General features: G+C 44.1%; 2 protein-coding genes across 2 annotated transcripts in view; one reads left to right on the plus strand and one right to left on the minus strand.

Moving 5' to 3' along the window:
* The window catches only part of CIR1 (corepressor interacting with RBPJ, 1), a 48,165-nt gene extending 34,946 nt beyond the window's left edge, over positions 1 to 13,219 (plus strand). Inside the window, exons 8-10 of the mRNA XM_010358464.2 lie at positions 9,221 to 9,327; positions 10,198 to 10,283; positions 12,088 to 13,219. Coding sequence (XP_010356766.2) covers positions 9,221 to 9,327; positions 10,198 to 10,283; positions 12,088 to 12,718 — 824 coding nt within the window. The 3' untranslated portion in view covers positions 12,719 to 13,219. The remainder of the gene's footprint in view (positions 1 to 9,220; positions 9,328 to 10,197; positions 10,284 to 12,087) is intronic.
* A 9,565-nt stretch (positions 13,220 to 22,784) lies between these two features.
* SP9 (Sp9 transcription factor) lies at positions 22,785 to 26,324 on the minus strand. The gene is made up of 2 exons (XM_010352959.2): positions 26,171 to 26,324; positions 22,785 to 25,169 (listed from the first exon to the last, which is right to left on the minus strand). Exons 1-2 carry the CDS (start codon positions 26,189 to 26,191, stop codon positions 23,739 to 23,741), a joined length of 1,452 nt encoding a protein of 483 aa, XP_010351261.2. The 5' UTR covers positions 26,192 to 26,324; the 3' UTR covers positions 22,785 to 23,738.
* Positions 26,325 to 26,859: the final 535 nt, after the last annotated feature.

Below are 26,859 nucleotides of genomic sequence, written 5' to 3' on the forward strand. Positions count from 1 at the left end.
ATTCTCCAATCACAGTCATAACTCTCTTTTACATGACTCTTCCTATTACCATCATTTCATCTACTCAAGGTCTATCAGCTTCAAGTGAAGAAATTAGCTTGTGATTACCTGAGAAAAGGAGAATCAATGAAATTTAGTCCGCATAGTAAATATTAATTCTTCTACCCAAATCATTCTTAATGAATTTAACACAAACCTCCGTGTTCCACTAACTGGTTTAGTGAGTAAGTGAATGGAAAGGCTTTGCTAACTATTCTAAACATTACCATTTATCATCTCTTCTGAATGTATAATTAAAATTTGCAATTTAAATTCTTTCCTATGAAAAATTTTCCCCAAAATATTATAAACTTGAAGCAAAAAACAAGCTCTCTGAAGTACTAAGGAGATAAAATAAAATCTCAATATTACACACTAATTTTTTTAATTAATTTTATTTAAGTTCTAGGGTACATGTGCACAACTTGCAGGTTTGTTACATATGTATACATGTGCCATGCTGATTTGCTGCACCCATCAACTCGTCATTTACATTAGGTATTTCTCCTAATGCTATCCCTCCCCTATTCTATCACCCCACGACAGGCCCCAGTGTGTGATGTTCCCCACCCTGTGTCCAAGCGTTCTCATTGTTCAATTTCCACCTATGACTGAGAACGTGCGGTGTTTGGTTTTCTCTCCTTGCAATAGTTTCTCAGAATGATGGTTTCCAGCTTCATCCATGTCTCTACAAAGGACATGAACTCATCCTTTTTTATGACTCTATAGTATTCCATGGTGTAGATATGCCATGTTTTCTTAATCCAGTCTATCATTGATGGACATTTGGGTTGGTTCCAAGTCTTTGCTATTGTGAACAGTGCTGCAATAAACGTATGTGTGCATGTGTCTTTATAGTAGCATGATTTATAATCCTTTGGGTATATACCCAGTAATGGAATTGCTGGGTCAAATGGTATTTCTAGTTCTGGATCCTTGAGGAATTGCCACACTGTCTTCCACAGTGGTTGAACTACCTTACATTCTGACTAACAATGTAAAAGCGTTCCTGTTTCTCCACATCCTGTCCAGCACCTGTTGTTTCCTCACTTTTTAATCATCGCCATTCTGACTGGTATTACACACTAATTTTTTAAACGATTTTCTGTGTTATATACTTGGGATATATAAGTTTGAATTCCCTTTGGAGAGGTCTTCTCATAGAGAGATATATAATGTATAGATATAATGAGTGGATACAGTACCATAGTTACTCAGTAATCACTGTTTATGGATTTAAAATCTCATGTGTTTTTTTTTTTTTTTTTTAAGTAAAATGCACTGGTCTTAAATGTAGAGTTGGAATTTGATAAATGTATACTCCCAGGTAACCAACATCCCTGACAAGATACAGAGCATTGCCACCACCCTAGAAAATGCCCTTCTATCCTTTTCCAGGCTGCCTTCTCCTCCCACAACCAATTTTTTAATTCCTAATCCAGTGTATTAATTTTATCTGTTCTTGAGCTTCATGTAAGTGAAATCATACAGTAGGTACTCTTTTGTATCTCATTTATTTGATTCAACAATTTTTTGAGGCTCATGGATGCGTAACTTTTCAAGAGCATCAATATTCCCATAACTCATTTAAAACATAATGCTAACTTCTGGGCTGGGCACGGTGGCCCACGCCTATAATCCCAGCACTTTGAGAGGCTGAGGTTAGGAGTTCGAGACCAACCTGGCCATATGGTGAACCTTGTCTCTACTAAAAATACAAAAATTAGCTGGGCATGGTGGTGTGCGCCTGTTATCCCAGCTCCTTGGGAGACTGAGGCGAGAGGATCGCTTGAACCTGAGAGGCAGAGGTTGCAGTGAGCCGAGATTGTGCCACTGCACTCCAGCCAAGGCAACAGACTGAGACTGTCTCAAAAACTAATAGTAATAATAATGCTGACTTCTAATACTTGAGGTTCATCACAGCACAAATGATTTTTTGTAGTCTTCTAGGGCTGTGAATTACCTATTATTGCCAGATATATCATCATTAAAATATTTGCATATAAATTAAGTTGAAAATATAAGTAGGCCGGGCGCGGTGGCTCACGCCTGTAATCCCAGCACTTTGAGAGGCCGAGGCGGGCGGATCACGAGGTCAGGAGATTGAGACCATCCTGGCTAATACCGTGAAACCCTGTATCTACTAAAAATACAAAAAAATTAGCCGGGCGTGGTGGCGGGCGCCTATAGTCCCAGCTACTCGGGAGGCTGAGGCAGGAGAATGGTGTGAACCCGGGAGGCAGAGCTTGCAGTGAGCTGAGATTGCGCCACTGCACTCCAGCCTGGGTGACAGAGCGAGACTCTGTCTCGGAAAAAAAAAAAAGAAAATATAAGTAATTACATATAAGTCATACATCTTTATATTCATTCTAGGCCAGGCACGGTGGCTTATGCTTGTAATCCCAGCACTTTGGGAGGCCAAGGCAGGTGGATCATTTGAGGTCAGGAGTTCGAGACCAGCCTGACCAACATGATGAAACCCCCGTCTCTACTAAAATACAAAACTTAGCCGGGTTTGGTGGCTGGCACCTGTAATCATAGCTACTCAGGAGGCTGAGGCAGGAGAATTGCTTGAACCCAGGAGGTGGAAGTTGCAGTGAGCTGAGATGGCGTCATTGCACTCCAGCCTGGGCGACAGAGCAAGACTCCCTCTCAAAATAAAAATAATAAAAATAAAATCTATTCATTCTGTAAGGCAAAGTTTCTAATAAACAGCGATTTTTTTTTACTAGCATACAATAAAGACAGTTTCATATTTCTTTGCCTTTGTGTACTTTGCAGACACATAGACTAAAACAAAATGTTTAATTTTTCCTTTACATTGTGTGTTTCAATAGACATCAATTAGCTGTCTTCAGTATGAACTTGGGATAAGGGCAATAAGAAACCCTATTGTCTCCACCCTCCACTAAGATGAACTGGCAGTGTGTCAGGAAAATTCCCAGTATGAAGCAGTTTTATTACAATTCAGTACAATTGGTTCTTGCATAACCTTTAGAAAATCATACATAAAACATTCTCATCTATATAAATAAAAATCACCCACACACTTTATTAATAGCTTTGTTCACTTTTTTCCTGGGTGTTATGCTGCATGTTCCTACTGAGCCCCTTTTTTTAGTCTTTTTAAAAGATAACTTTCTCTAAGCTTTCTTAAAAGCAGAAAGGTTATGGTAATATTAGGAATCAAATGTAAGTGTAAGATAATTCTTGATAAGTCTTATTAGACACAGATCTCCCTCTTGATCACATACTCAAGTGTCTAACTGTCCTTTTTACATTTAGTGACAGAGACTGGCTTATTCACTAGATATAGCCAATTTTAGGAAAGAAAAAGGGACAGAAGATTGTATTTTCATGGAAATAATCATATTTAATTTGTGATAATGTTTGGGGTTTATTTTAAAACCTTTTACGGTTATACTACTGTTAGTTTGGTTGTAATAAATACATGGGAAAGTGATTACAAGAACATATAAGCAGTCTTGGCCTCCTTTTTCTTTAGCTGGAAACATGTTTTCATTAGCCAGAAGTGTATTTTCAGCTGTCATTTTCCTAAATCCAAACTTTACAAAACTTGCCATATATTCCCCCAAAGTATGTTGTATAAAATATCAAAATGATTTAATAATAAACCTCTAGACTTAACTACCAATTTATAGGAAATATAAGAGCTAGAGAAACATGTTAAATGGCATCACTGTCCAGAATGTGGGAAATCTACAGGACAGATTACCCAGTTTCTTTAACAAATGAATAACAATAGGGAGGGGAAGTTAGATACATGTTTTAGATTAAGAGATCTATAAACAAATGCAATATGTGGACTTTGTATCCTAATCTGAACAAACCAACTGTAAAAAGATACTTTTGAGACAGTTTGAGAAATCCGTTGACTATTTGATGACATTTTAAAATTATCAGTGCTGAGAGGCATAATAAAGGTATTGAGGTTGAGATTTTATTTACAGTATTCTATGAAAAAAGAAATAAATTTGGAAGTAATAGATAAGAATGGCAAAATATTATTAATTGTTGAAGCTATGTGATGTAGGTTTGCAGTTTTCCATAATATAAAGCTAAAACACACACGATGAGAAGGGAAAAAAAATAGATCATCACTGTAATAGAAAGCAAAACTATATTGACTTTAGGGTAGCCATTTAGTTTCAGCCAACAGTGGCATTCTATAAATTAAGTACATAATGTGTTAAATTTGGGAGAAGGAGAGAGAGGCTGTTCGGTTGGTCTGTCCTTTCTTTTTTTCCTTCCCCTTCCCTTCCCTTTCTCTCTTTCTCTTTCTTTCTTACCGTCTGTGTGTCTTTTTTTCTGTCTGTCTTTTGACAGGATCTCACTTCTGGTGCTCAGGCTGGAGTGCAGTGGTGAGATCACAGCTCACTGCACCTTCAACTCCTGTGTTCAAGTGATCCTCCTACCTCAGCCTGTCTAGTAGCTGGGAGTATAGGCATGTGTGCCACCACGGCCAGCTAATTTTTGTAGAGACAGGGTCTCACCATGTTGCCCAAACTGCTCTTCAACTCCTGGACTCAGGTGATCCACCCGCCTCTGCCTCCCAAAGTGCTGGGACTACAGGCATGAGCCACTGCGCCTGGCCAGGAAAGGCATTTATAATCAGCCTTACCTTAACCTACAACTCACTGCCCCCTTTTCTCCTACTTAATTGTAGGTGATAATGCATTGTTTGAAAAGAATGATGGGCCAGGCCGGTTGGCTCACGCCTGTAATCCCAGCACTTTGGGAGGCTGAGGCGGGCAGATCACGAGGTCAGGAGATCGAAACCATCCTGGCTAACACAGTGAAACCCTGTCTCTACTAAAAATACAAAAAATTGGCCAGGCGTGGTGCGGGCGCCTGTAGTCCCAGCTACTCAGGAGGCTGAGGTAGGAGAATGGCATGAACCCGGGAGGCGGAGCTTGTAGTGAGCTGAGATCATTCCACTGCACTCCAGCCTGGGCGACAGAGGGAGACAAAGTCTCAAAAAAAAAAAAAAAAAAGAATGATGAACTTTGAATGGAGCAGATGGACCTAGTGTTTGCAGTGAAACACAAGTGTCTTTGCCTTCAGCTTTAGTCTCCCTCGTATGCCATTTGTGGCGTTCCCCTGGGACTGCCATACTATAACTGTGGAGTCAGTTGTATGACATTTCCTCATAGCCAGAACTTTTGAGTTTATATATTATTCTTTGATAAAATACCTATTTTACAACAGGACATTCTTTTTTTACCTTTCATCGTTTTTGTTCTGTAAAAATGAATACTCTTGGCCAGGCGTGGTGGCTCACGCCCGAATCCCAGCACTTTGGGAGGCCGAGGCGGGTGGATCACGAGGTCAAGAGATCGAGACCATCCTGGCTAACACGGTGAAACCCGTCTCTACTAAAAATACAAAAAATTAGCCGGGCGCGGTGGTGGGCGCCTGTAGTCCTAGCTACTCGGGAGGCTGAGGCAGGAGAATGGCGTGAACCCGGGAGGTGGAGCTTGCAGTGAGCCGAGATCGCGCCACTGCACTCCAGCCTGGGCGACAGAGCGAGACTCTGTCTCCAAAAAAAAAAAAAAAAAAAAAAAAAAATGAATACTCTTAGTGATTAGATTAAGTGCTTTACACACATAATTTTGTATGGCATAATTTACCTTCTAGGAATTTTTTCTTTCCTGAGACTCTGATTTCATGGTATTTTTCTAGTAGAGCCTGTGGTCTAATCAGAACATGGAACTGTACACAATTGGTATTTTGACACTTAGCCATATCACAGCAAAGAAAAGTTTGTAAAATAAATGAATGTTGGAAGCAGTTTCTTCAGCGGACCTGCTTTTCTAAGTTGGGACGTTGGTTTGCATGCTGCGAAGGGTTGGCTGAGATGATCTAGAAAGGGGCCCTCACAAATCTGCATTTTAGAACAAATGCCCTCTTTCTGAATTCTCTAGTATTATTCTACCATAGCAAATTTAAGAATAAGCCAAACAATTTCTAAGATCCAACTCCAGCTATAATTGAAATTATTAAGGCACCATACATAAAAGTATTTTGCATTTGAACATATTTGTGTAACCTATTTTATCAACATATCTGTAATTATTGTATCAACTAAATTTTGAGTTCTCAAATGATCTGGAGTCATTTCTGTCAATGTAACTCTACATAGCCTCTGTCATAATAATGTGAAAGTGTAAAGATACTTGCTAAATATATCTTAATTAAACCTGACTTGTTTCATCTCCTAAACCTAGAACTTTAAGCCCAGAACTTTGGTTGATAGGAGAAGGTTTAAGTACAAAAAAAAAAAAAAAAAATGTGAATAAGACTGGATTATGAAAAGTATTACTACTGAGAGCACTTTTTTGAATTATGAAAAGTACCATAAGATAGTCATGGAAGTTGGATAGTGGCTAGGCACAGTGACTCACACCTGTAATCTCAGCATTTTGGGAGACCGAGGCAGGTGGATTGTTTGAGCTGAGGAGTTCAAGACTAGCCTAGGCAACATGGCAAAACCCCATCTCTACATATATATATATATGTTATATATTAAAAGACATAATTTCTTTATATAAGAAAGTTGAATAGCTACTGGTAAAAATAATAGTCTTTATTAAGTACTATTTGTCAAGCACTTTACTAAGCACTGTATTTGCAGTCATACATTGTGAAAGTGTGCTAAATTTATATACTACACAGAGTTTTTAGTTGGGGTTTTTGAAAAATGTAAATGCTAGAAGAGTAATGTTTAATAATCTGTATAATCTCTGTAACACTGGGGAAATACATCATTTTCTTGAAGTAGTTGGAAGTACTTTTAAAGAAGGCACACTTTCTATAACATCTTATTAAAATTACCCATCTTGTGTTGAAAACTGATGAAATTAGTATAACCTCTCATGATGGCCAAGCTTTGTGACCCTTTACTGGAGTGGTTTTTATTCTAATTCTTAACAAGTTTGGTGTCTGAATTCATTTGATATCTAATAAAATTGTTGACATGGAAATGTAGTTTTGACACGTCAGAAGTGACATTTTCTACTTTATAATATTAAGTTCCTACATGTGAAATTTGAGAAGCCGCCAAAGTAAACATTTTGTTATTCATTTAAAGCTCTTAATTGAGCTGGGCACGGTGGCTCATACTTGTAATCCCAGCACTTTAGGAGGCTGAGGCGGGCAGATCACGAGGTCAGGAGTGTGAGACCAACCTGACCAACATGGTGAAACCCCGTCTCTACTACGAATACAAAACTTAGCCGGGTGTGGTGGCAGGCACCTGTAATCCCAGCTACTCTGGAGGCTGAGGCAGGAGAATTGCTTGAACCCAGGTGGCAGAGGTTGCAGTGAGCCGAGATCACACCACTGCACTCCAGTCTGGGTGACAGAGCGAGACTCCATCTCAAAAAAAAAAAAGCTGTTAATTGTTGAGCACTTTTATGCCATTTAGAGGCAACCAGTATTAATATTTAAAATTCAATTTTATTTAAGATTGTATTATCAACATTAGCAATCAGACTGAATAATTAAAGGGCCATTAAAGTAATACATATAGGAATTAAAAATTTTGTATAGAAAAAAATCAAATTAAAAACCCTCTTGGTTTGAAATGAAATATTAATGTAAGACAGGTGTTTTTGTTTGTTCTTAACTAAATAAGCCTTTTTTCCCTAAAACTATGACATCATTAATAACTTCCCCCATACTCCGATAATAGACAGTTTTTTCCCATCATCTCCCCTTGTACCTAGAGCAAACTTTCAGTTGTTCTTGACAATATGAATGGAATGGTAAAGCCTGAAAAGTCCAGTAAAATATATTGTAACTGAGTTTTTCTCACCAAATTTTTAACCACATCTGCTATTGACAGGTAAACAAATTTGAACTGATTGCCTTTTGCTTTCCATGATAACATGCAGGTGAGCGCGCAAATAAGTGGTAAAAGACCAATGAAGCAGTTCAAAGAAATAGACAAAGTAACCAACAAACTAAAGAACTCATTTCTGAATATTTTTCTATCCCCCTACCCTCCCTTATGAACTCCTTGTTGGCAGTAACTTTCTTATTCTTCCGTAAATGACAGACACATCAGCTGGGGTAGTTCATTTAAGCCAGTGTAGGTGATTTAGGGTGGCAACTTTCAATAGCTGCCATGAAATGTTGTCATTAGTTTGCTAGTGGCAGGGAAAACAAAATGAAACAGGAATATACAAAAGGAGGTGAAGAGTCTCTCTTACCTTACATAAACCTTATGTTTGAGGGTAGGGGGCAAACCTTTAAAAACGTATATTAATTTATTTATTTAGAGACAGGGTTTTGCCATGTTGGCTAAGCTGGTCTTGAACTCCCGGGCTCAAGTGATCCTCCCACCTTGGCCTCCCAAAATGCTGGGATAACAGGCATAAGCCAGCACTCCCAGCTGAAAATTTTAAAAATTTATTGTTAGTTCATATTTGGGGACCAGAAAGCTCACTTTTCAGTCTGACATTTTGCAAAAATGGAAGTGTAGTGTCTTATAAAAAAATATAAAACATACGTACTAATAGCCAGCCTAAAACTGCCTGTTACCAGCCTAAGCTAGTAATTAAAAATTTCAAAATCTGGGAATAAAAGCAAGATTAATTAAAGTACTTGGTGGTTACCCATAGGGTGTGTGTGTGTGTGTGTGTGTGTGTGTGTGTGTGCGCGCGTGCGTGCATGTGTGATTAGCAACCACATGGCAATGTATTCAGTATTGTTATTTGACAAATAAGGATAAGGAATTTTGATTTGGAAATGAGGATAATAAATTCCTCATGTACCTTTAAAAATATATCTTTTAAATGAACTCTTACTGAGAGAATAACTACTAAAAGTTTAATTGTAGTTTTTTATTATAATATTTTACTTTGATTTTATACTAAAAACTGCCAACCAGATAACATCTAAATGTATCTTTTTCAATATGACAAAGTTACATAAGAAGACTCCCCTTGCACGTAAAGAAAAATGCAATTATTTTCTATTCTGAATCTCCAGACTGCTATTTTAGAAAATCATATCTGATTATTTGCTCAGCAGAAGATTATTGAGTTGATTTAGCTGTGATTTTACTTAACAAAGCTTCAACTGCATTCCTACTGTGGAGTCCGAAAAAGGTAGAGAGATATAAATGATACATTCAAACTGTGATTTTTGTGAACAGGGCCATCGATGCACCCCTCGGAGCTAATAGCGGAGATGAGAAACAGTGGGTTTGCACTGAAACGAAATGTGCTGGGGAGAAACTTGACCGCAAATGATCCATCACAGGTAATGATCTTTTTATCGGTAAGCTGAAAATGTCTATAAATCTAAATGTGATTGCTTGTGAATTGCTACTTAATGTTTTCCAATATGCATATATCCATAGGAAAGTAAGATAGAGCAAAGCAAATACCCAAAATGTATTTTGATTTTGCTTTATTATTTTAACCTAAATGAGAAATTGTTTACAAACCTGTATTTTAATAAATGAAACTGCTCATCTGAGTTTATGTGGATAAAATATCTAACTGAACTGGTGATGAGGCTGTTGCTTTTTCCTTCCTGCTAAATTATCCCTGATATGACATTAAATAGAACCAATGGTTAGAAGTATGTAAAAACCCCTAAAAATTGTAGAAAATATTTTAAACTTATTCATTTTATTAAACTATACATAGGTCCAGAAAATGATTGAGTTTGAAGGGCTATATTATTATATATTTGATAATGTGCTGGATAAATTATAAAGGCTAAAACTGTGGATATTTTGACCTGCCTTTAAAATTCATAATCTTATTTTTTATATTTCATTAAATTAAAAATAAAGTATTTAAACTGGCAAGTGTTAACATTCAAGAGATAGAGAATGGAAGTCACACTCTAAACATTTTTTCTGTGTTTGTCTATCATCCTTTTCCTGGAAGAGTTTCCTAATGCTGGCAAAGCAGTCATGTTAACCTCTTAGTGCCGTATGATCCACTTCGGCAGGGAGACTACAAGAAAAATTTTTAATTCCCTCCCATTTCCCAATCCAAAATACCATATTCATCTACAGTGTGTTCCTGATACAAAACTTATTTATAAATGTTTTCTTTTTTATCTGATAACTACATTGTCTTGAAATCTAGCAATTTAATGATGTCTTTGTTGACTCAGGAGTATGTTGCAAGTGAGGGTGAAGAAGATCCAGAAGTTGAATTTTTAAAGTCCCTAACAACCAAACAAAAACAGAAACTTCTCAGGTAATTTAAAAGTGTATATTTAATAGATTTATTTTTTCCTTAGTATTCATCTCAGTATCGTATTCAACTCTGATCCTAAGAGCTCATGAAGGTACTTAAACCATGCATCACATTTATTGATTATTCTTCACCCATAGCTAATACAATTTTGTCTGTCTTTTCAGTAACATGGAAATTGTATACTCAGATGTAAGATTGTATACTCAGATTATACCACAAAACTATTGCACTTTTCAGAACGTTTTAGAATTATACTTATTTATAACTTTTACTTTTCAAAATAGATTTGTATGTATCTTCACACACAATTTGTTCTTAGGAAACATTTTTGGCCTTTTTTTTTTTAATGTTTTGTAAAATCTTATGAGAATGCAGAAAGAATACTTAAATTTAAGGTAAACGTGAATTTTGTTAAACAGACTACCTCCGAATTAAAGAATCCAAGAAATGTCTGCTGAGTCCAATAGAGGGAGCTCATGATGCTTTCAGTATGTACAGTTTTGAGAATGGCTAGACAGAACCTAGAGACTTATTTTCAGAGTAACTCAAACATACCATATAAATAAGTTACTCCTCCGAGAATGTGAAGTACTCTTTAGAAATTCAGAACGTTTTAATAGGATCGTCCTAATATTTATAAAACTAAACAGTTGCCGGGTGTGGTGGCTCAAGCCTGTAATCCCAGCACTTTGGGAGGCCGAGACGAGTGGATCACGAGGTCAGGAGATCGAGACCATCCTGGCTAACACGGTGAAACCCTGTCTCTACTAAAAAATACAAAAAACTAGCCGGGCGAGGTGGCGGGCGCCTGTAGTCCCAGCTACTCGGGAGGCTGAGGCAGGAGAATGGCGTAAACCCGGGAGGCGGAGCTTGCAATGAGCCGAGATCCGGCCACTGCACTCCAGCATGGGCGACACAGTGAGACTCCGTCTCAAAAAAAAAAAAAAAACTAAAGAATTGTTGAAAACAAGTATTAACTATATTATTTTATAAAAGTAATATTTCAAAAGTTTAATGTGTACTCCTAGAATTTCTGGAGAATATTCTCGAATTTTGATAATGGAATGTTGATTAATATTTACATACTATAAAATAGTACATAAAATTAATTTTTCATCTGATTATAGCTATGTATTTGCTTTTATAGTAGTTCCAACTGATGTTACACACCTTTCACAGACTTTCTTTAGGATGACCATTTAGAGTGCTATATAATTTCATATCAGTAAGAATTTAACAAAAAAGTAGTCATTACTATTGAAGTGTAGTCAGAAAATTGGCTTGATGCATTTTTTTAAATTTAATGTATACATGCTTTGAATAATTTTAAAGGAAGAAAATGAGTTGTCATTTAGTAAACAATGCATTCATATATGGATATGAGTTTTTTGTTTTGTTTCGTTTTGTTTTGTTTTTAAGACAGAGTCTCACTCTGTTGCCCATGCTGGAGTGCAGTGGCATGATTTTGACTCACTGCAACCTCTGCCTCCCAGGTTCAAGCGATTCTTCTGCCTCAGCCTTCTGAGTAGCTGGGATTACAGGCATGTGCCACCATTCCCCGATAATTTTTGTACTTTTACTAGAGATGGGGTTTCACCATGTTAGTCTGATCTCGAACTCCTGACCTTGTGATCTGCTCGCCTTGGCTTCCCAAAGTGCTGGGATTACAGGCGTGAGCCACCACGCCCTGCCATGGATACGATTTTTAATAACTTCTAAGAAAATATATTGTTTGTTCATAACTTACAGTTGATGAAATAGCTATTTTTCACACAGTCTGTTACTATTTGTTTCCCAATTACAGGAAATTAGATCGACTGGAGAAGAGAAAAAAGAAAAAAGATAGAAAAAAGAAAAAGTTTCAGAAGAGCAGAAGTAAGCACAAAAGACATAAGTCCTCTTCTTCCTCCTCCTCCTCTTCCTCTACTGAGACTTCAGAAAGCAGTAGTGAGAGTGAGAGTGACAATAAAGAAAAAAAAATAGAAAGGAAGAAAAGAAAGAAAAGCAAGTGTTCAGGGCATAACAACAGTGATTCTGAAGAGAAGGACAAGTCTAAGAAGAGAAAACTTCATGAAGAACTTTCTAGCAGTCACCATAACCAGGAAAAATCCAAGGAAAAGCCCAGGTTCTTAAAACGCGAGAGTTCTAGGGAGAACAGCAAATGGAGCCATTCTGATTCTGACAAAAAGTCCAGAAGCCGTAATCATAGCCCAGAGAAGAGAGGCTCTGAAAGAAAGGAGGGGAGCAGCAGAAGCCATGGCAGGGAGGAAAGAAGCAGAAGCCGGAGCAGAAGTCCTGGTAGTTACAAGCAAAGGGAGATAAGAAAACGGCCACAGCGGAGTCCCAGTGCAGAGCAAAGCAGAAGAAATGACACCAGAAGCCATGGCACAGATGTGTACAGAGGAGAAAAAATGTACAGGAGATACGCATACTAAAGTGACACAGAGAGAATGAGGCAGAAGTAGAGAAGAAAGACTGTATGTGACAATTACCTGGGAGTAAAAATATCTCCACTTTTTTATTGAATACTTACAGCAAGGGCTAAATTGTGTACTATTGTCTTTCTAATAAAAAAGCTCAGTTTTAATTTTTCATCTCTGTAAACTGTCAATTCAAGTACAAAACTACATGAGTACTATAAGAATGAATTTTGCAAATATTTGTAAGTAAGCTATTTTGGGGCTGTAGAAATATTTTCTGTTGGTAACTGTTTCTTGTGCCCCATACCAGATAAAAACTGCATATAACTCTGTGACATTTTCTTTGTTCTGAAACATCGTTAAAAGAATGACAGTACATTGAATGGGTATAATTTAATTTTTTCAATTCAAATTTGTTATTCAAGGATTTGAATTTGCTTGAAGTGAATTGTAATCATTATCCAAATTCACTAGTATAAATTAAACAATGGATTAATAAATCTTTAAGACTTTTAAGCCCCCTTAACCTTTTGTTCTATAGAATAAGCTGTTTACATTTGGATAATACTAGTTTTTTGTGCAGGTATACAAGTTACCTCAAACTTAAAACAGTCCAGCTGGGCCAGGCACGGTGGCTTATGCCTGTAATCCCAGCACTTTAGGAGGCCCAGGTGGGCAGATCACCTGAGGTCAGGAGTTCGAGACCAGCCTGGCCAACATGGTGAAACTGCATGTCTACTAAAAATACCAAAAATTAGCCGGGCATGGTGGCACTCGCTGTAGTCCCAGCTATTCGGGAGTCTGAGGCAGGATATTCGCTTGTACCCGGGAGCTGGATGTTGCAGTGAGCCGAGATTATGCCACTGCACTCCAACACGGGCGACAGAGTGAGACTCCATCTCAAGAAAAAAAAAAATTAGCCAAGCATGGCAGCATGCACCTGTAGTCCCAGCTACTCAGGAGGCTGAGGTGGGAGAACCGCTTGAACCCGGGAGGAGGAGGTTTCAGTGAGCCAAGATCGCACCACTGCACTCCAGCCTGGGTGATGGAGCAAGACTCCCATCTCAAAAACAAAACAAAAAACAATCCAACTGTAGTAGCTTAACAGTTCTAGAGGTCAGAAGTTTGACATGGGTCTCACTGGGCTAAAGTCAAGGTGTCAGTAGAATTATGTTTTTTTTAGAGGCTCAAGGGGAAAATAGGTTTGCTTGCCTGTTCCAGCTTCTAGATGCTGCCTGCATTTCTTGGCTCCTGGCCCCCTTCCTCCATTTTCAAAGCTAACAAAGAGGAGTCAAGTCCTTCTCAAATCTAATCATTCTGACACTTTGACATTCTGCATCCCTCTTCCAATTTTAAGTACCTTGTGATTACATCGGGCCCACCTGAAGAATCATGCAATAATCTCCCAATTGTAAGATCAATGTTAATTCTATCTGCAACTTTAATTCCCCTTTTCTTCATAATGTAACATATTCACAGGTTCCAGGGGTTAGGATATGTACATCTATGAGGGACTATTACTGTGCCTTCCACAAATGGCCCTTCTATTACTGTCTTACAACTATTAAAGATTTTACCTCATACCTGGTTGATCCTGCCAGTGGCCGGCAGCGGGGGGGCAGGGGGTAGATTTTCAAATGAAACAAACTGCTTTGATATTTCACCAGTATAGGTATATAAGGCATATTTAAATTTAGCTGCAAATTTTCCCTTGTGTTTCAAAGGATGTGGTAAGGGAAAACTACAGAAAGAACTGTTACAAATCACCAGTAACACAGTTCCAAAAAACTTCACATCTTGGACACAAGTATTTTTGTTATCAGTGTTGTATATTTTTTAACCATCTGCTAATTAATACAAAACGAATATTGATTAGATGGTTTCGATAGTTGGCAGTCACAATTTCATACATTCTGTAAGAGAGTAACATTTTAAAGAAGTAAAACCACATCATCTGATATATATGTCTTTGCCTTGTCTGTGCACACACAGAAAACAAATGTCCTCTAAGAAAAACTAAGTGAAGAGGTAAACAACCCTTGATTATTTAGATTTTTAAGACGAAGGGGGGAGGAACTTCAATTCCTTCCACAGTATTGTTTAATAACCTATAGCGCACCTCAAAGATCCCTTCTTCACTTAAAAAAAAAGCATGCATTTGAAATTGATAAAGACTGCTAATTTACACCTTGAGTTCATCAGTGTTGCAGTGATTATTTTCTATCTTCTGCCTTTTTAGGCTTTATAATTTTTATAATGTCAAAACCTATGCAATACTACCTTAAAGGGTTTCTGAAGCAATATAGTGTTCATGAAGAGAAATGCTGAAATGCATCCTGTAATTCAAAATGAATTAAATATGTTATTTCTTACACTTTTCTCATTTGACTCACACACCGTGGTCCACTTTTTTAATGCAGATGAGGTTGCTCAGGCTGGTCTTGAACTCCAGACCTCAAACAATCTGCCTGCCTCAGCCTCCCAAAGTGCTGGGATTATAGGCGTGAACCACCATGCCTGGCCAATGTGGTCCACTTTTAACTTTATAAAGTGAGATTTTTTTAGTCTCTGATTTAATTATCCTTATTGTTAGGATTGAGAAACTAGAAAGTACTGCCAGAAGCTCCAATATTTTTACCCATCTAATTCTGAGAAAAAATTTCCATGTAGTTATGGAAGATGTTGATTTTCTGTCTGGCTTTCAGCCTTGGTCACCCAAGGGTGCTCAACAGCCCTAATGAACTACCATTCTAACTTTGTAAACTTAAAAACGGAAGAGAGGCATTTTCACACAAAATCATACCATGATAACAAAGAGCTTTCAAGAGGCTTAGCTAATGTGTTCCACATACCCTAATGATGGGTAAAATAATTGGAAGTTTCTTTAAAATAAAAATATTGGACATGTAATTCTGCTTTTGCCTTTTGAAATATAAGGTAGAAACCAAGGAGATGAACCTCATAAGATAAACCTCATAATAAAAGGGATGTCTAGTATGTGTAGAGATTACTCTCAGTACCTAAAACCCAAGAAGAATCCTCCACAGTTAGTGAATCTATGACTTAAGAACCCAAACAAAAGTCCTCAATGGGGATATTTTTTAGAAAACCAGCCTGGTGAAATTTGTCATTCTTACCCTTAATAGAGAAGTTCCTTTAAAGAAATCTTGGCAGATTTACACGTTTCTTATTCATCCAGGCTGGCAGACTTACATGTTTCTTATTCATCCATGGGCCTGGAACTGCACGCGCATAGGACACATTTTGGAGGCATTTCTCCCTCTGCCTCCGCAGGGACTTTTCTCCTAACCTAACATTTAACATAACACTAGCAAATTAATTCCTGTAGGAGGTGCTGTCGATTTATAAATAACCAAGAAATATCAAGTTGCTAGGTTAGAACTTGTTTATCTGAACGTCTCTGTGGTAAATTAGTCATAATTTATTTTAATAAAGGCCAAAATGGGCAGAGGTTTCTGCAGCATAGTGGCAGGTCTGCTTACCTTGCATTATGAAGCGGAGATCTTGTTTTGAACCTTAGGGCTGTAATCTTAAGAAAGCTTTTCATCCGAAAGGTTTGGAGAGACCTTTCTTGCTGTTCTTCCATGAGACTGCTTGCTCATAGTGAATCAAATCATTCCACGCTGCTGGGAGCAGGCGTTTCCCAGTTTTAATCACCGAACATTTGGTATGCTTTGGCATTGAAGCTCAAACAGTTCAAAATCCACCTGAGCCATTTCACTCTTCTCCTTACCTAATGACCACTGGGCCAAGACGCTGGTGGAGGCGGCTCCGGAGGGCCGCAGCTCCACCCTCCGGTCCTAAGACCAGGAAGAAAGTAGCACTTTTAGCTTCAGCAGCTGAATGATATTTAAAAATCTTATTTAGGTTTTCTGAAAAAGAAAACTTCTACTATAGTTGTCATTTCTTGAAAAGAGATAAAAGCATGCAATACCTGCAGGCCTTGGGAGCATTCTCTGATAAAAAGGCGAAAGGCCTTTAAAAAGTTGTGAGGAACAAGTCAGACCGGGGAAACTAAGGTTTGGGAAAGCGGGGGCCGCTGAGAGCTCTCCTACCTGATCGAGGCTCCTAAAATCCGGTTCCTGATGACGGGAAAGGAAGAGGTAACTCCACAGCACCTTCCCCGTTTCTCCTCCCTTCACGCCACACTTAACATCACCCCCAGAATGCCCAGAATGTAACAATAATGACGAAAATGTGCGGGATGAACGCGGAGAACTGCCTGGAATGAAAAGAAACCCACCCTCCCGTCCAAGCTGCCCCGGAGTCGCCTTTCTCCAGTCCCTCCGGCTTGAAGGGCTTTGCGAGGGGGTGGAAGAAGTGGAGGTCCGAGGGTTCCTGGACTGATAGAGCAGGGCTTCCCAGGAGGACGTCGCCCTAAACCTAAAGGAAGCCAGAATGGGGGGTGGAGTAGGGTGACGGGATGAATACTGGCTGGGGTCGCCCCTTCCCATCCCGAGGCGACGCCCCTCTGCGTGCTCTGGTGGTTTCCTTCTCTGGATGCGCGTCTGGCAACCTTGCGAAAACACCCCAAACCTAAATGAGGAGGCCGAGAATGAGGGGGCGCACACCCTTCCCTTAGCAGTTGCGCCTCCGGCGCCAGGAGGCCGCCCGACACCCGACCCACAAGGTGCGGCGGGGAACGGTCGGGGCCGGCCCTCTGCGTGGCTCCCTGGCCCCACGTTGGCCCAAGCCACCCCCTAGAAGCAATTCTCAGGCCTTTCCGCTGGGGGCCCGCCCGCCAAGCGCCCTGCCAGTCCCCGCCTAAGCTTGCCGGGCCTCGGGCGCAGTCCCCCGCGCGGGTCGGACTCGCCTTCAGCAGTTAGGAAAGCGAGCGAATTGTTCTGGTCGCTCGCGCTCCACAGGTGAAGAGGGCGCTTTCTGAAGCTCTTGGGACAAACATGAAGATATCAACTTTCGTCAGCAATCTGCAAGCAGAATGTAGACTGGGGGAGACACCCTGTCACTTTGCATTTCCTTTATAAATAAATGAATCACCCTGAAATCGTTACACGCCGGCAAAACAATGCAAAATCCCCAGTGTGAAATTCTAAAGGAAGAGAGATAAGGGTCTTGGAAAATCTGGAACTCTTAGGGGCTGTGGTTTTCCGGGTCCTCGACAGCCGGCCCTGGAGGGACGTGTCCCCACGGACATCCCCACGGACATTTAAGGAAAGGAAACCCTTTCCTTAACTGGAGTTGCAAACACACAGTCTATATTTGTATCAACAATATATGGGGGAGGCATGTCTGTATATATTTACTTCATACATATTTCTATACACTCCAGCGTCTGGGAAGGGTGGGGGGTAAATAACACTGAACGGTTAAAATTATGGAGAAGGGATAATAACTGATTACTAATTTGAAAGTAAACAAACAGGTGACTTTTTCAGATCAAATTCCTCCTTGTATCGTTACAATAAATATCTCTGAAGGAAGCTCTCTATTTATGTTGTCATTGATTAATTCTTCACTACCTCATTTGATTTCGATTTAGAACGATTTGATTCTAATTTAATTAGCATGTAATTTGGATGTACATAATTACTGTAATTATGACATTCAGGTAAGGCAGCTTTAGGCTGAAAGGCAATTTCAAATTTTCTAGCAACCTACTTTGTACTGGGAAATGGACAAGGACTTTGCGCCCTGCTATCCAAGTAGTAATTAGCACATCTTTGAAATAGGCAGTGCGGCGGGGTTTGTATTAAAACAGCAAATACAAACCCAGCCGAGTTACCCGCCGCAAAGGTGGCTGCGAGTCCCCGGAAACGCGCTGCTGCTCCCCGGCGCGAGTTCAGGGAGCCCAGCACCCAGGCGCCTTGGCCGGGCTTTCTCGATTGCGGGTGACGGCGCCTCAGCCGCCTCGGGCGCAGGGTTTGAAGGTGTCGCTTTTTAAATTAAAATACAATAAATACGCGCTGGGGAGGTGGGGGGCACAAAAATGGAGGAGGAGGAAGTCACTCCACGTAGTCCGAAGACAGGTTGGGGTCAGGGAGACAGTGGACTGGAAGAGGACGGAAAGGGGCGGCGGGGGTAGGACGATGCACTGAGAGGAGAGAAAATTGGCCAACGCCCCCAACTCTTACCCGATTTCAGATTTGGGTTTCAAAGGGAAAAGGAGAGGACAAAAGGGGTCGTTTTGCTCCGGGAGGATGTGCGCACCCTTCGGGGAGGCCTGGAGCGGGGCATCTGGGGGCTTCTCGCCGCCTCGGGGGCCTTGCGCGCCAGACCCGACTCCTGCCTGCCCAGCAGCCCCCCGCGCCCCACTCTGGCTGGGGTGTCCGTCGGAGGACGAAGGCGAGGCAGAAGGCTGCTCTGGCCCGCCTCGGGTTGGGGCTGCGAAAGCAGCGGGTCCCTTGCCTCCCTGATGGTCCACGGGAGGGTGGTAGGGTGGGATGGTTTGGTGACCTGTTTGAATCGGCCTGGTTCCAGCCCGCCCCGGATAGTCCACGCGGGCCTTGCCGGCCGGGAGCCGCGGATGCAGAGTCGTAGGGGTCTGCGTCCACAGCTGGATCCCCACATCCTGGGGTCCACGTCGCTGCCGATAACGCTTCAGCGCTCTCAACTTTAAATTGGAAGACCCTGAAGTTGCCTTGAAAAGGATGTTAAATGCGACAATTCTAAGACCAGGGCCAACCGGTCCTTATTTTGTTTTGTTTGGATTTTCAGTTAGCACGTTCCAGAAACGACCCTTTTGCCCAGAAGCCACTGCCAAGTAGTGCTCCCCACCCCCAATAGCAGGGTTCGTTCCCCGCTGGAACGCAAACCCTCGCGTTTCTTCGCAGGATCCGCTTGATTGCTGCTGCTCGCGGCAAAAGCCGGTCTCCACACGCTGACAGCCGCAAGCCGGGCAGGCGGCGGCCTTCCCGCCTCGGAGCTCTAGGTGGCGCCAGCGAGCCGCACTCGCCAAGCTCCTCTTATGGGAATCAAGAGCTACTGTCAAACATAAAAGCAAATCAGAGTTTTCAGTTTTTTTAATGTGTTAAGAATGTTATTCCTTAAGAAAATTTGTAGCTAAATTATTCTCACTTAAAATAAACACTTAGTATACCAATTACACAAATGGGCGGGATTTATGTGAGATTTACTTCATCTGCATTTTTGTAGTGGAAGAGAGCCTTGGTGAATACAGATAATAGATGCAAATAAGATTAGAGTTAAAATAAATAAAGTTTCCATCCGAATAAAAAGAAATTCAATTTTACACGACTTGTAACGATTTGACGGAAGGTCCAGACACGCCATTCAGGTGCACAATCTAATCTCATCAAAATAATGTTGTTTCCCGCCTCGAGGAAAGAAAATCTCTTTCTTTTCTTTTTCTTTTTCCTTGTCAGGTAGAACCCAATTCATTCTAAGGGGAGAAAACTGGTGTCAGAAAAGGAGACGCCGGAGAATGGTGTGGATCGTGGCTGGGTGGGCGCAGGGCGGAGGAAAATTTGCTTTTCGTTCCTCTGTTGCGCTGGAAGCTATGGGACAGGAAACGCCAGGGAAACTGGGGAACTCGAAATCGCACTGCCCTCACCCGGGCCCAGGCGCGACTCTGCGCCCCCAGGCCGCGGCCCCCGCCCGCGCGGACCTCCAGGCCGCTACCCACCTCTGAGTTTGGGCCCTTGGCCACCGCCTCCAGCTCCTTCTGGCCCCTGAGCCGGAGAGGCACAGGCCTCTGGGGCCCCGAAGTGGCCCTGGGGAGGCGCGGACCCACCGCAATTGGGACCGAACTCGTGTTCTAACTGGGGGGCTCTCGCCTCCCACGCGCGCTGTCTCCAATTTGGTCAACCCCGGCCGGCCGGTCGCCACCCGCTCAAGTCAAGGTTCCCGATGCCCCCAGGGGCGCCTAGGGCAGGGCGGAGGACAGGCAGGGGGCCTAGGCCCTCTTTTCGCCTGTTGGCTTCGGCCGGGGCCCCGGGGCCCCGCTCCCTCTGGGCTCAGGTTCCGTGTACTGCTATCTCCCGGCTGGACGCTCGGGCCGGGGCAGCCGCCCGCCGCTCCCAGGAGCCTGGGTGATGGACGTCCGCTGACCCGCGGGGCAGAGGCAGCGCTCACAGGCCTTGATCACTGGCCTGCGGAGGGAGCCGCGCGGCCAGCGGGACCTGCACAGCCGGGCCCTTTGATCTGCCTTTATTATCAACCACAAACAAAGCTGCTTGGGCCCGACGCCCGGGCGCCCGCGTTCCTGGGGAGACCCACCACACCCTTTACCCCGCGCCGCCAGCCCGCGGCCCCCAAACGCGCCAGGCACCCTCTGGGCCTCCAGTGCCCCGGCCCGAAGCCCCTCCAGGAAACGCGCCCCTACCAGCTGGCTCTCCAGAAGACCATCTCCCGACCAGAGGCGCTTTGGGAGTGGGGTGCTCCCGGTTATGAACAGCTTGATCCGGGAGAGAAAAAGGCCAAAGTGAAGAAAAACTCCAGGAAGAAGAGCGGGGCAGCCTGGCTGCGGGGAGCTCGAGAAGGAGAAGGAAGAAGCCATTGAATGTCACGCTGCAAACTCCCTGCTGGGGACCTTCGTTCTGTTTTATCGCTACTTTGCGACTTGGTGTTTCAGAACAGTTTCCGAGAAAACATTTTGATGATTGTTAATAACAAGAATTTATTTTTTCTTTCCTAAAAATCAAAACCTTCGCTCAAATTCCCAAGGTGGACAGTAATCAAAAATGGAAAAAAATTATGTTGGTGCTGACTTCGCTTGTACTTCCTCTTGTGTGGGAAGTCTTTTAGAAATATTTTTTATTCTGTAAATATGTACTTTATTTTCTAAATTAACATTTTTTCGAATTGCGAAATTATCTCATTTACCAATTTTCTTTTTGTCTCTCCCTCTTTTCTCCCTCTTTTAAACTAGGGCTGTTAAGTTGGTGGTCAGAAGACAAAGAGAGTGAAAATAATTTTCATTTCAATAATTGCCTTCTGGTCAATTTAACTGTGCCTTATTTTGAAAGAGACTGTCTAAATGAGATTCCTGTCCCAAATGTGTTCCCAGGCCTGATCCCAGCCTTTAATTATTCCTGAGTTTTTTTCTTCAGAATAAGACGCCGCACTGAGTAATCACAAAGAAGTCAGAGAGCATCCTTGAACCTTTTCAGAAGCAGCGCCACTGATATTCAAATAACCTGCGAGGGCCATTTGACGGCGCGGGGACCTAGGCATTTCCAATTCACTATTTGCATAGATCAGCCGTCTTTGAAAAGGAAAGGAGCAGTTGTCTTCCATAACATTAAAAAGCCTAGTTATCAAATCAAGTGCTTAGTTTGGGAGCTTTTAAAACGTTTACATTTTATCTCAGGTTGCCCTTTACCGTTTGACATGCAAATTTGGTGCAGTTAATTTAGACAATTAAAAAGATCTTCAAGGGAGCTTTGTCACAGAGAATATTTGGAGTTTTCCCCGCGGACCAGCTGAGATAAAGTTGGCCAGAACAAATGATGTCTAGGAGATTAATTAGATATTTGATAAGACATGAATCCCTAATAAGGGAATACAAGGCACAGGGGGCTGCTGTGTGCTCTAAGTCAAAATTAATAACATTTAACAAGATTTTCATTTAGGCATGAAATGTCTTTTCCGGGGTATTGACTCTAGCGATTTATTCCCTTGAGTTGCCTTCCAACATACAGGGCCTTGGGAGCTAAAGACTTCTTTTTTTAAAGCGTTTTCCTTTCACAGATTGTTTTTAAATCACTTTTTAAAAACAAACAAACCCACCAGAATTTTCTCTGACACCTCCCAGAGGTTTAGGCACCTCCCCAGTTAAAGCTGCCAAGGACCTCTGCATTTTTTAGGCGCTCCAGAGTTTTAAAATGTCACCTTTTGAGAGCCTTCACATTAAGCAATGCTACTACACGTCCTTATAACCCAATTTAATTTATGCTGTTGATATACAAATAAATAATTTTGACTTCTCAAAAACGTATATGTAGTATGGCTTTTATAACCCACATAAACTTTACATTACCTACAACTAACATTAAGGGAATTTTTTCCCAACCGAAAAAAAAAAATATCGACCCACGAAAAGGTTATTGAGGGGGAAACAGGATTTTTAAAAAAGGAAATGTATTGTTCAGAGTCCTTTAATAATACCAAAATGAAAATATGTCAAGATTTTCTTCATACAGATAAACGCATTTAATTTCTTTAGATGACCTTAACTTACGTGTTTGTGAGTGAAATGATAACTCAACATTTTAAATATCTTTTACATATATACTGACTTTCACAAAGTGCATCAGAAAATTAAAAAAACTCCCTGAATTTCAGGGATTCACCCAAAAAAACTCTATTCGAATGAACATTTACAAGAAAATAAAAGAGAACACAATATTTTGAACCCTATTTATACAGATGTTATGAAATACAGAGAAACTGTCGCTAGACTTCCAGTTTAATATCTCACCTTAAGCCTTTCGATGCTTCCTTTTTTAGGAAAAGTCTCATTGTAAGTAGACATCAGGCAGGACTTGGAGCATTTTATATATAATATAATCCACACAAAGGGTGTTTTTATCGGTCCCGTTTGTTTTCAAATGTTCTGACAGTCCTTGGCTGGGTGGTGGCTTGTTTTTGAGAAAAGGAAAGAGACGGGTGTTGGAGGGAGGTGGATAGTGGGCAAAGAGGGAGCCTTTCTATGTATTGCTCTTCGCTCGAGAAGTTTGGGCGAGTGGTATGTGTGTGCGCGCGCGAGTGTGCGTGCTTGTGGTTGCAGGTCTCCGGTGTATGTGTACGTCTGGGAGTACAGTTTTTAAAGTGTTTGTGTCGGAGGATGGTTCGCTTTTGTTTCCGGACCACGCATTCGATTCTCATCCGAGCGCGGAAGGCGAGGGGAGCTCCTCGCACGGCGGGCGAACCGCAGCCCGGGAACCCTCAGCGGCTCCACCTCGCGCCCAGCCGGTGCCCCGGGGGCGTCACTGAAGCCCCTGCCCTCCCGTCCCCCACTCTCTCGCCCTCCGAACCTCTCGTTCGTTCTCGGTGTCTCTACTCGCTCGCGTGCTCGCGCCTCTCGCCCGGTCTCTTAAGAGTCGTTGGGGCCAGATGCTGCTTCCTTGCCTCCCGAGGAGGCCGCCGCCGCCGCCGCCGCCGCAGCTGCTGCCGCTGCCGCCGCCCGGGCTGCACTGACTCCGGAGTCATGCAGGATGAGGTCGGGGGATTCGGAACGGGGCGTCTCCAGGTTGCTGGCGTCCGTGTCACTGTCGCTGCCCTTTTTGCCCCCGCCGCCCCCGTTGTGCGTCTTAATGTGTTTGCTCAGGTGATCGCTGCGCATGAAGCGCTTGTTGCACACAGGACAGGCGAAGCGCTTCTCGCCCGTGTGAGTCCGCAGGTGCCGCTGCAGCTCGTCCGAGCGCGTGAAGCGCTTGCCGCAGAAGAGCCAGTTGCACACGAAGGGCCGCTCGCCCGTGTGCCAGCGCAGGTGCGCCTTCAGGTGCGACGTCTTCCCATACACCTTGCCGCAGCCCGGGATGTGGCAGCTGTGCAGGCCCTTGCGCCGCAGGCTCGCCCCGGCCGGGCCCAGCCGCTCCGCCTCCTGGCAGTTGGGGCAGTCGCAGGTGGCGCGGCCCGAGTAGCGGCGGGCAGAGCGTGCTGAGCTCCCCCCGGCGGCGGCGGCCGCGGCGCCCGAGATCATGGCGCTGGCGGCGGCGGCTGCCACGGCGGCGCTGGAGTCCGAATAGGAGGGCAACACCGGCTTGAAGCCGTCCTGGGCCAGCAGGTGCTGGCTGGTGGAGAGCAGGTGCGAGGCGGCGGCGGCGGAGGAGCCGAGACCGGTGGAGCTGAAGGCCGAGTGCGTGAGCGAACTGAAGTCGGGGTTGTAGGTGCCCAGCTGCGAGTGCAGCGAGGCCTGGGGGGCGCCCGAGTGCAGCGAGCTCTGGAGCCCCCCAGCGGGGTTCTGCACTTCCAGCCACGACCCCGGGCTGCTGTGCACGTCCCACCACGACGACGCCGCGCCGTTGGTCACCTCGCCGGCCGCCAGCGTCGAATGAAAGCCCGACTTGTACCACGACTCGTACGGGTGCGCCATGCCCACACGCGGGTACAGGCCGTCGGCCGCCGTCGTGTGCACCTTGGAAATGAAGGCCGACTGGCCACCCGCCTCCTGCGGGGACACTCCGGCCGCTGCCGCCGCGGCAGCCGCGGAGTTGGAGAAGAGGCCGCCGTAGTCGCTGCTGAAGGCGGACGACGTGGGCGACGTGGAGGCCAGGCAGAAGGCGCTGTTGGCGGCGCCCGAGCCGCCCGCCAGGCCGCCCGAGCCACGGCCCCCGGTGGCCACCGCGAAGCCCGAGAGGCTAGAGCCGAGGTTGCAGCTGGACGAGGAGCGCTTCCAGGGGTGAAAGCCGCCTTTGGCGAAGGCGCTCGACTCCGGCAGCGTCGTCAGCGGGCTCGTGTTGCCGATCTTGTTGCAGGTCGCCGCTAGCATGGCCAACGGGGTCGTTCCGAAGCGCGGCTCTTCCTAAAGTGGGTAGGATGGGGGAGGGAGCAAGGAGGAGGAGGGCAGGAGGAAGTGGGGAAGAAAGAAAGTGCACCCGTGAGCAGCCTCGTCCCCTGCGGCTGCTCCCGGGGGGCCCTAGCTCCCCGTCTCGCGCCTCCTCCCCACGCGCCCGCGGAAGAGTCACTGCACCGGGCGCGGGACAGTGGCCATCACCGCGGCGAAGGTCCGGGGGCCGGAAAGTTGCTCTTCGCTGAGGCTGTAAATCAAAGATGCCTCCGTGTTCCCTGCCTCAGTCACTGCAACCCTGACTACAACCGGACTTGGGTTGTTGCGGTAAACCGGCTCCTCTCCCAGAAGACCCCAAGTCGCCCTTCGGGGTGAAGCGCGAAGGTAAACACAGAGACCAGAGACAACAAACACCGGGCGAGGGCGGAGGCGGCCGAAACAGCAGCCAGGGACGGGCGAAACTTGCAGCATTCCCAGGGTGGCTACGACTTGACTTTTCTTTATTAATAGAAAACGTTTGGTTTTAAAGTTTACACACACACAAACACAGCGATTATGAAAACAACAATCCGAGGATAAGCGGCCAGAGACGTATTTTCAAAGTCACGGGCGAACTGGGGAGCCGCAGAAATGTAAATATTTATTAGCGTGACTAGATGGACTGCAAAACGATTAAGACTGTTTTCTGGAAACACCACTGTCGCATAATTGCAACAAAATCCCCAAAGCAAGGCGGGGGGTGGGGTATAAATCACGAGGGGAAGAAAAGAAACCTCTAGCTTTTCTTTGAAACCAAGTAAAAAAGGACCTCATTAAGAAGACCTTTTCTTGCAAAGGCATCTGCTGGGTTCCAAAAACTTGGGAAAAAATCAGTCCCAGAAATGTGGAAAGTGCTAATAGAAGCTGAAGCTGCAGTCGAGCAGCAACAGTTTCTCGGGAGCCGCAGACCCCAGAAGCCATAACGAAAAATTACTCCGGTTAAAACAAGCAAATGCATTGCCGCGCTTGCGACTTACCCCGAGTATAGACGTGGCCATAGCAGGTCTCTGGCTGCGCAGCGAGGCTGGGAGCGGGGCTGAGCCTGGCGGCTGCTCGGAAAAACTGCTTGGGTCCCGCGCGGCTCCCGCGTCCCCGCGCTCGCGCCGAGCGGACTCCGGGCTCCCGCCGGCTAAACTCAGCCTAAGTGCTAGGAGCACCCGCTTTGAAGTGCCGCTGGCTGCGCCTCTCACCCAATGAGGGCGCAGGCAGAGCAGACGGGAGCTGCCCCGCAGCCAATCAGACGCGCCGAGGGGCCCGGGCCCGGGCTCCCGGCGCGTGCCAGTCAAGTCTGCTAGCTAGGGCGGCGGGGGTGGGGGGGAGTAAGGGGGGAATACTTGGGTGGGGGGCGAGGGCGGGCTGGGGACTGAAGAAATTACAGTGCAATTAAAAATTTGCACACACGCACCAAGCCAGGTTTAAGTACCAATGAAACCGGGCCACAAGCACCCCCCCACACACAAACCACCCCGAGATGTTGCAAGTTAGGGCTGACAGTCCTACTCGACTCCCCACTTGTAGGAAAGGAGGCAGGAGAGGAGGAGACACCCAGGCACAGCCCGCACCAGCAGGGCCCAAGTGGAGACGGAAATGTCAGCCCTCACTTTGTGTGTCCAGGCTCTTGCCTACAGAACACAACTTCAGCTTGTATCTATCATTCTTGCTTGGG

The sequence above is a fragment of the Rhinopithecus roxellana genome, chromosome 14, assembly GCF_007565055.1.
Source record: "Rhinopithecus roxellana isolate Shanxi Qingling chromosome 14, ASM756505v1, whole genome shotgun sequence".
Classification (NCBI taxonomy): domain Eukaryota; kingdom Metazoa; phylum Chordata; class Mammalia; order Primates; family Cercopithecidae; genus Rhinopithecus; species Rhinopithecus roxellana.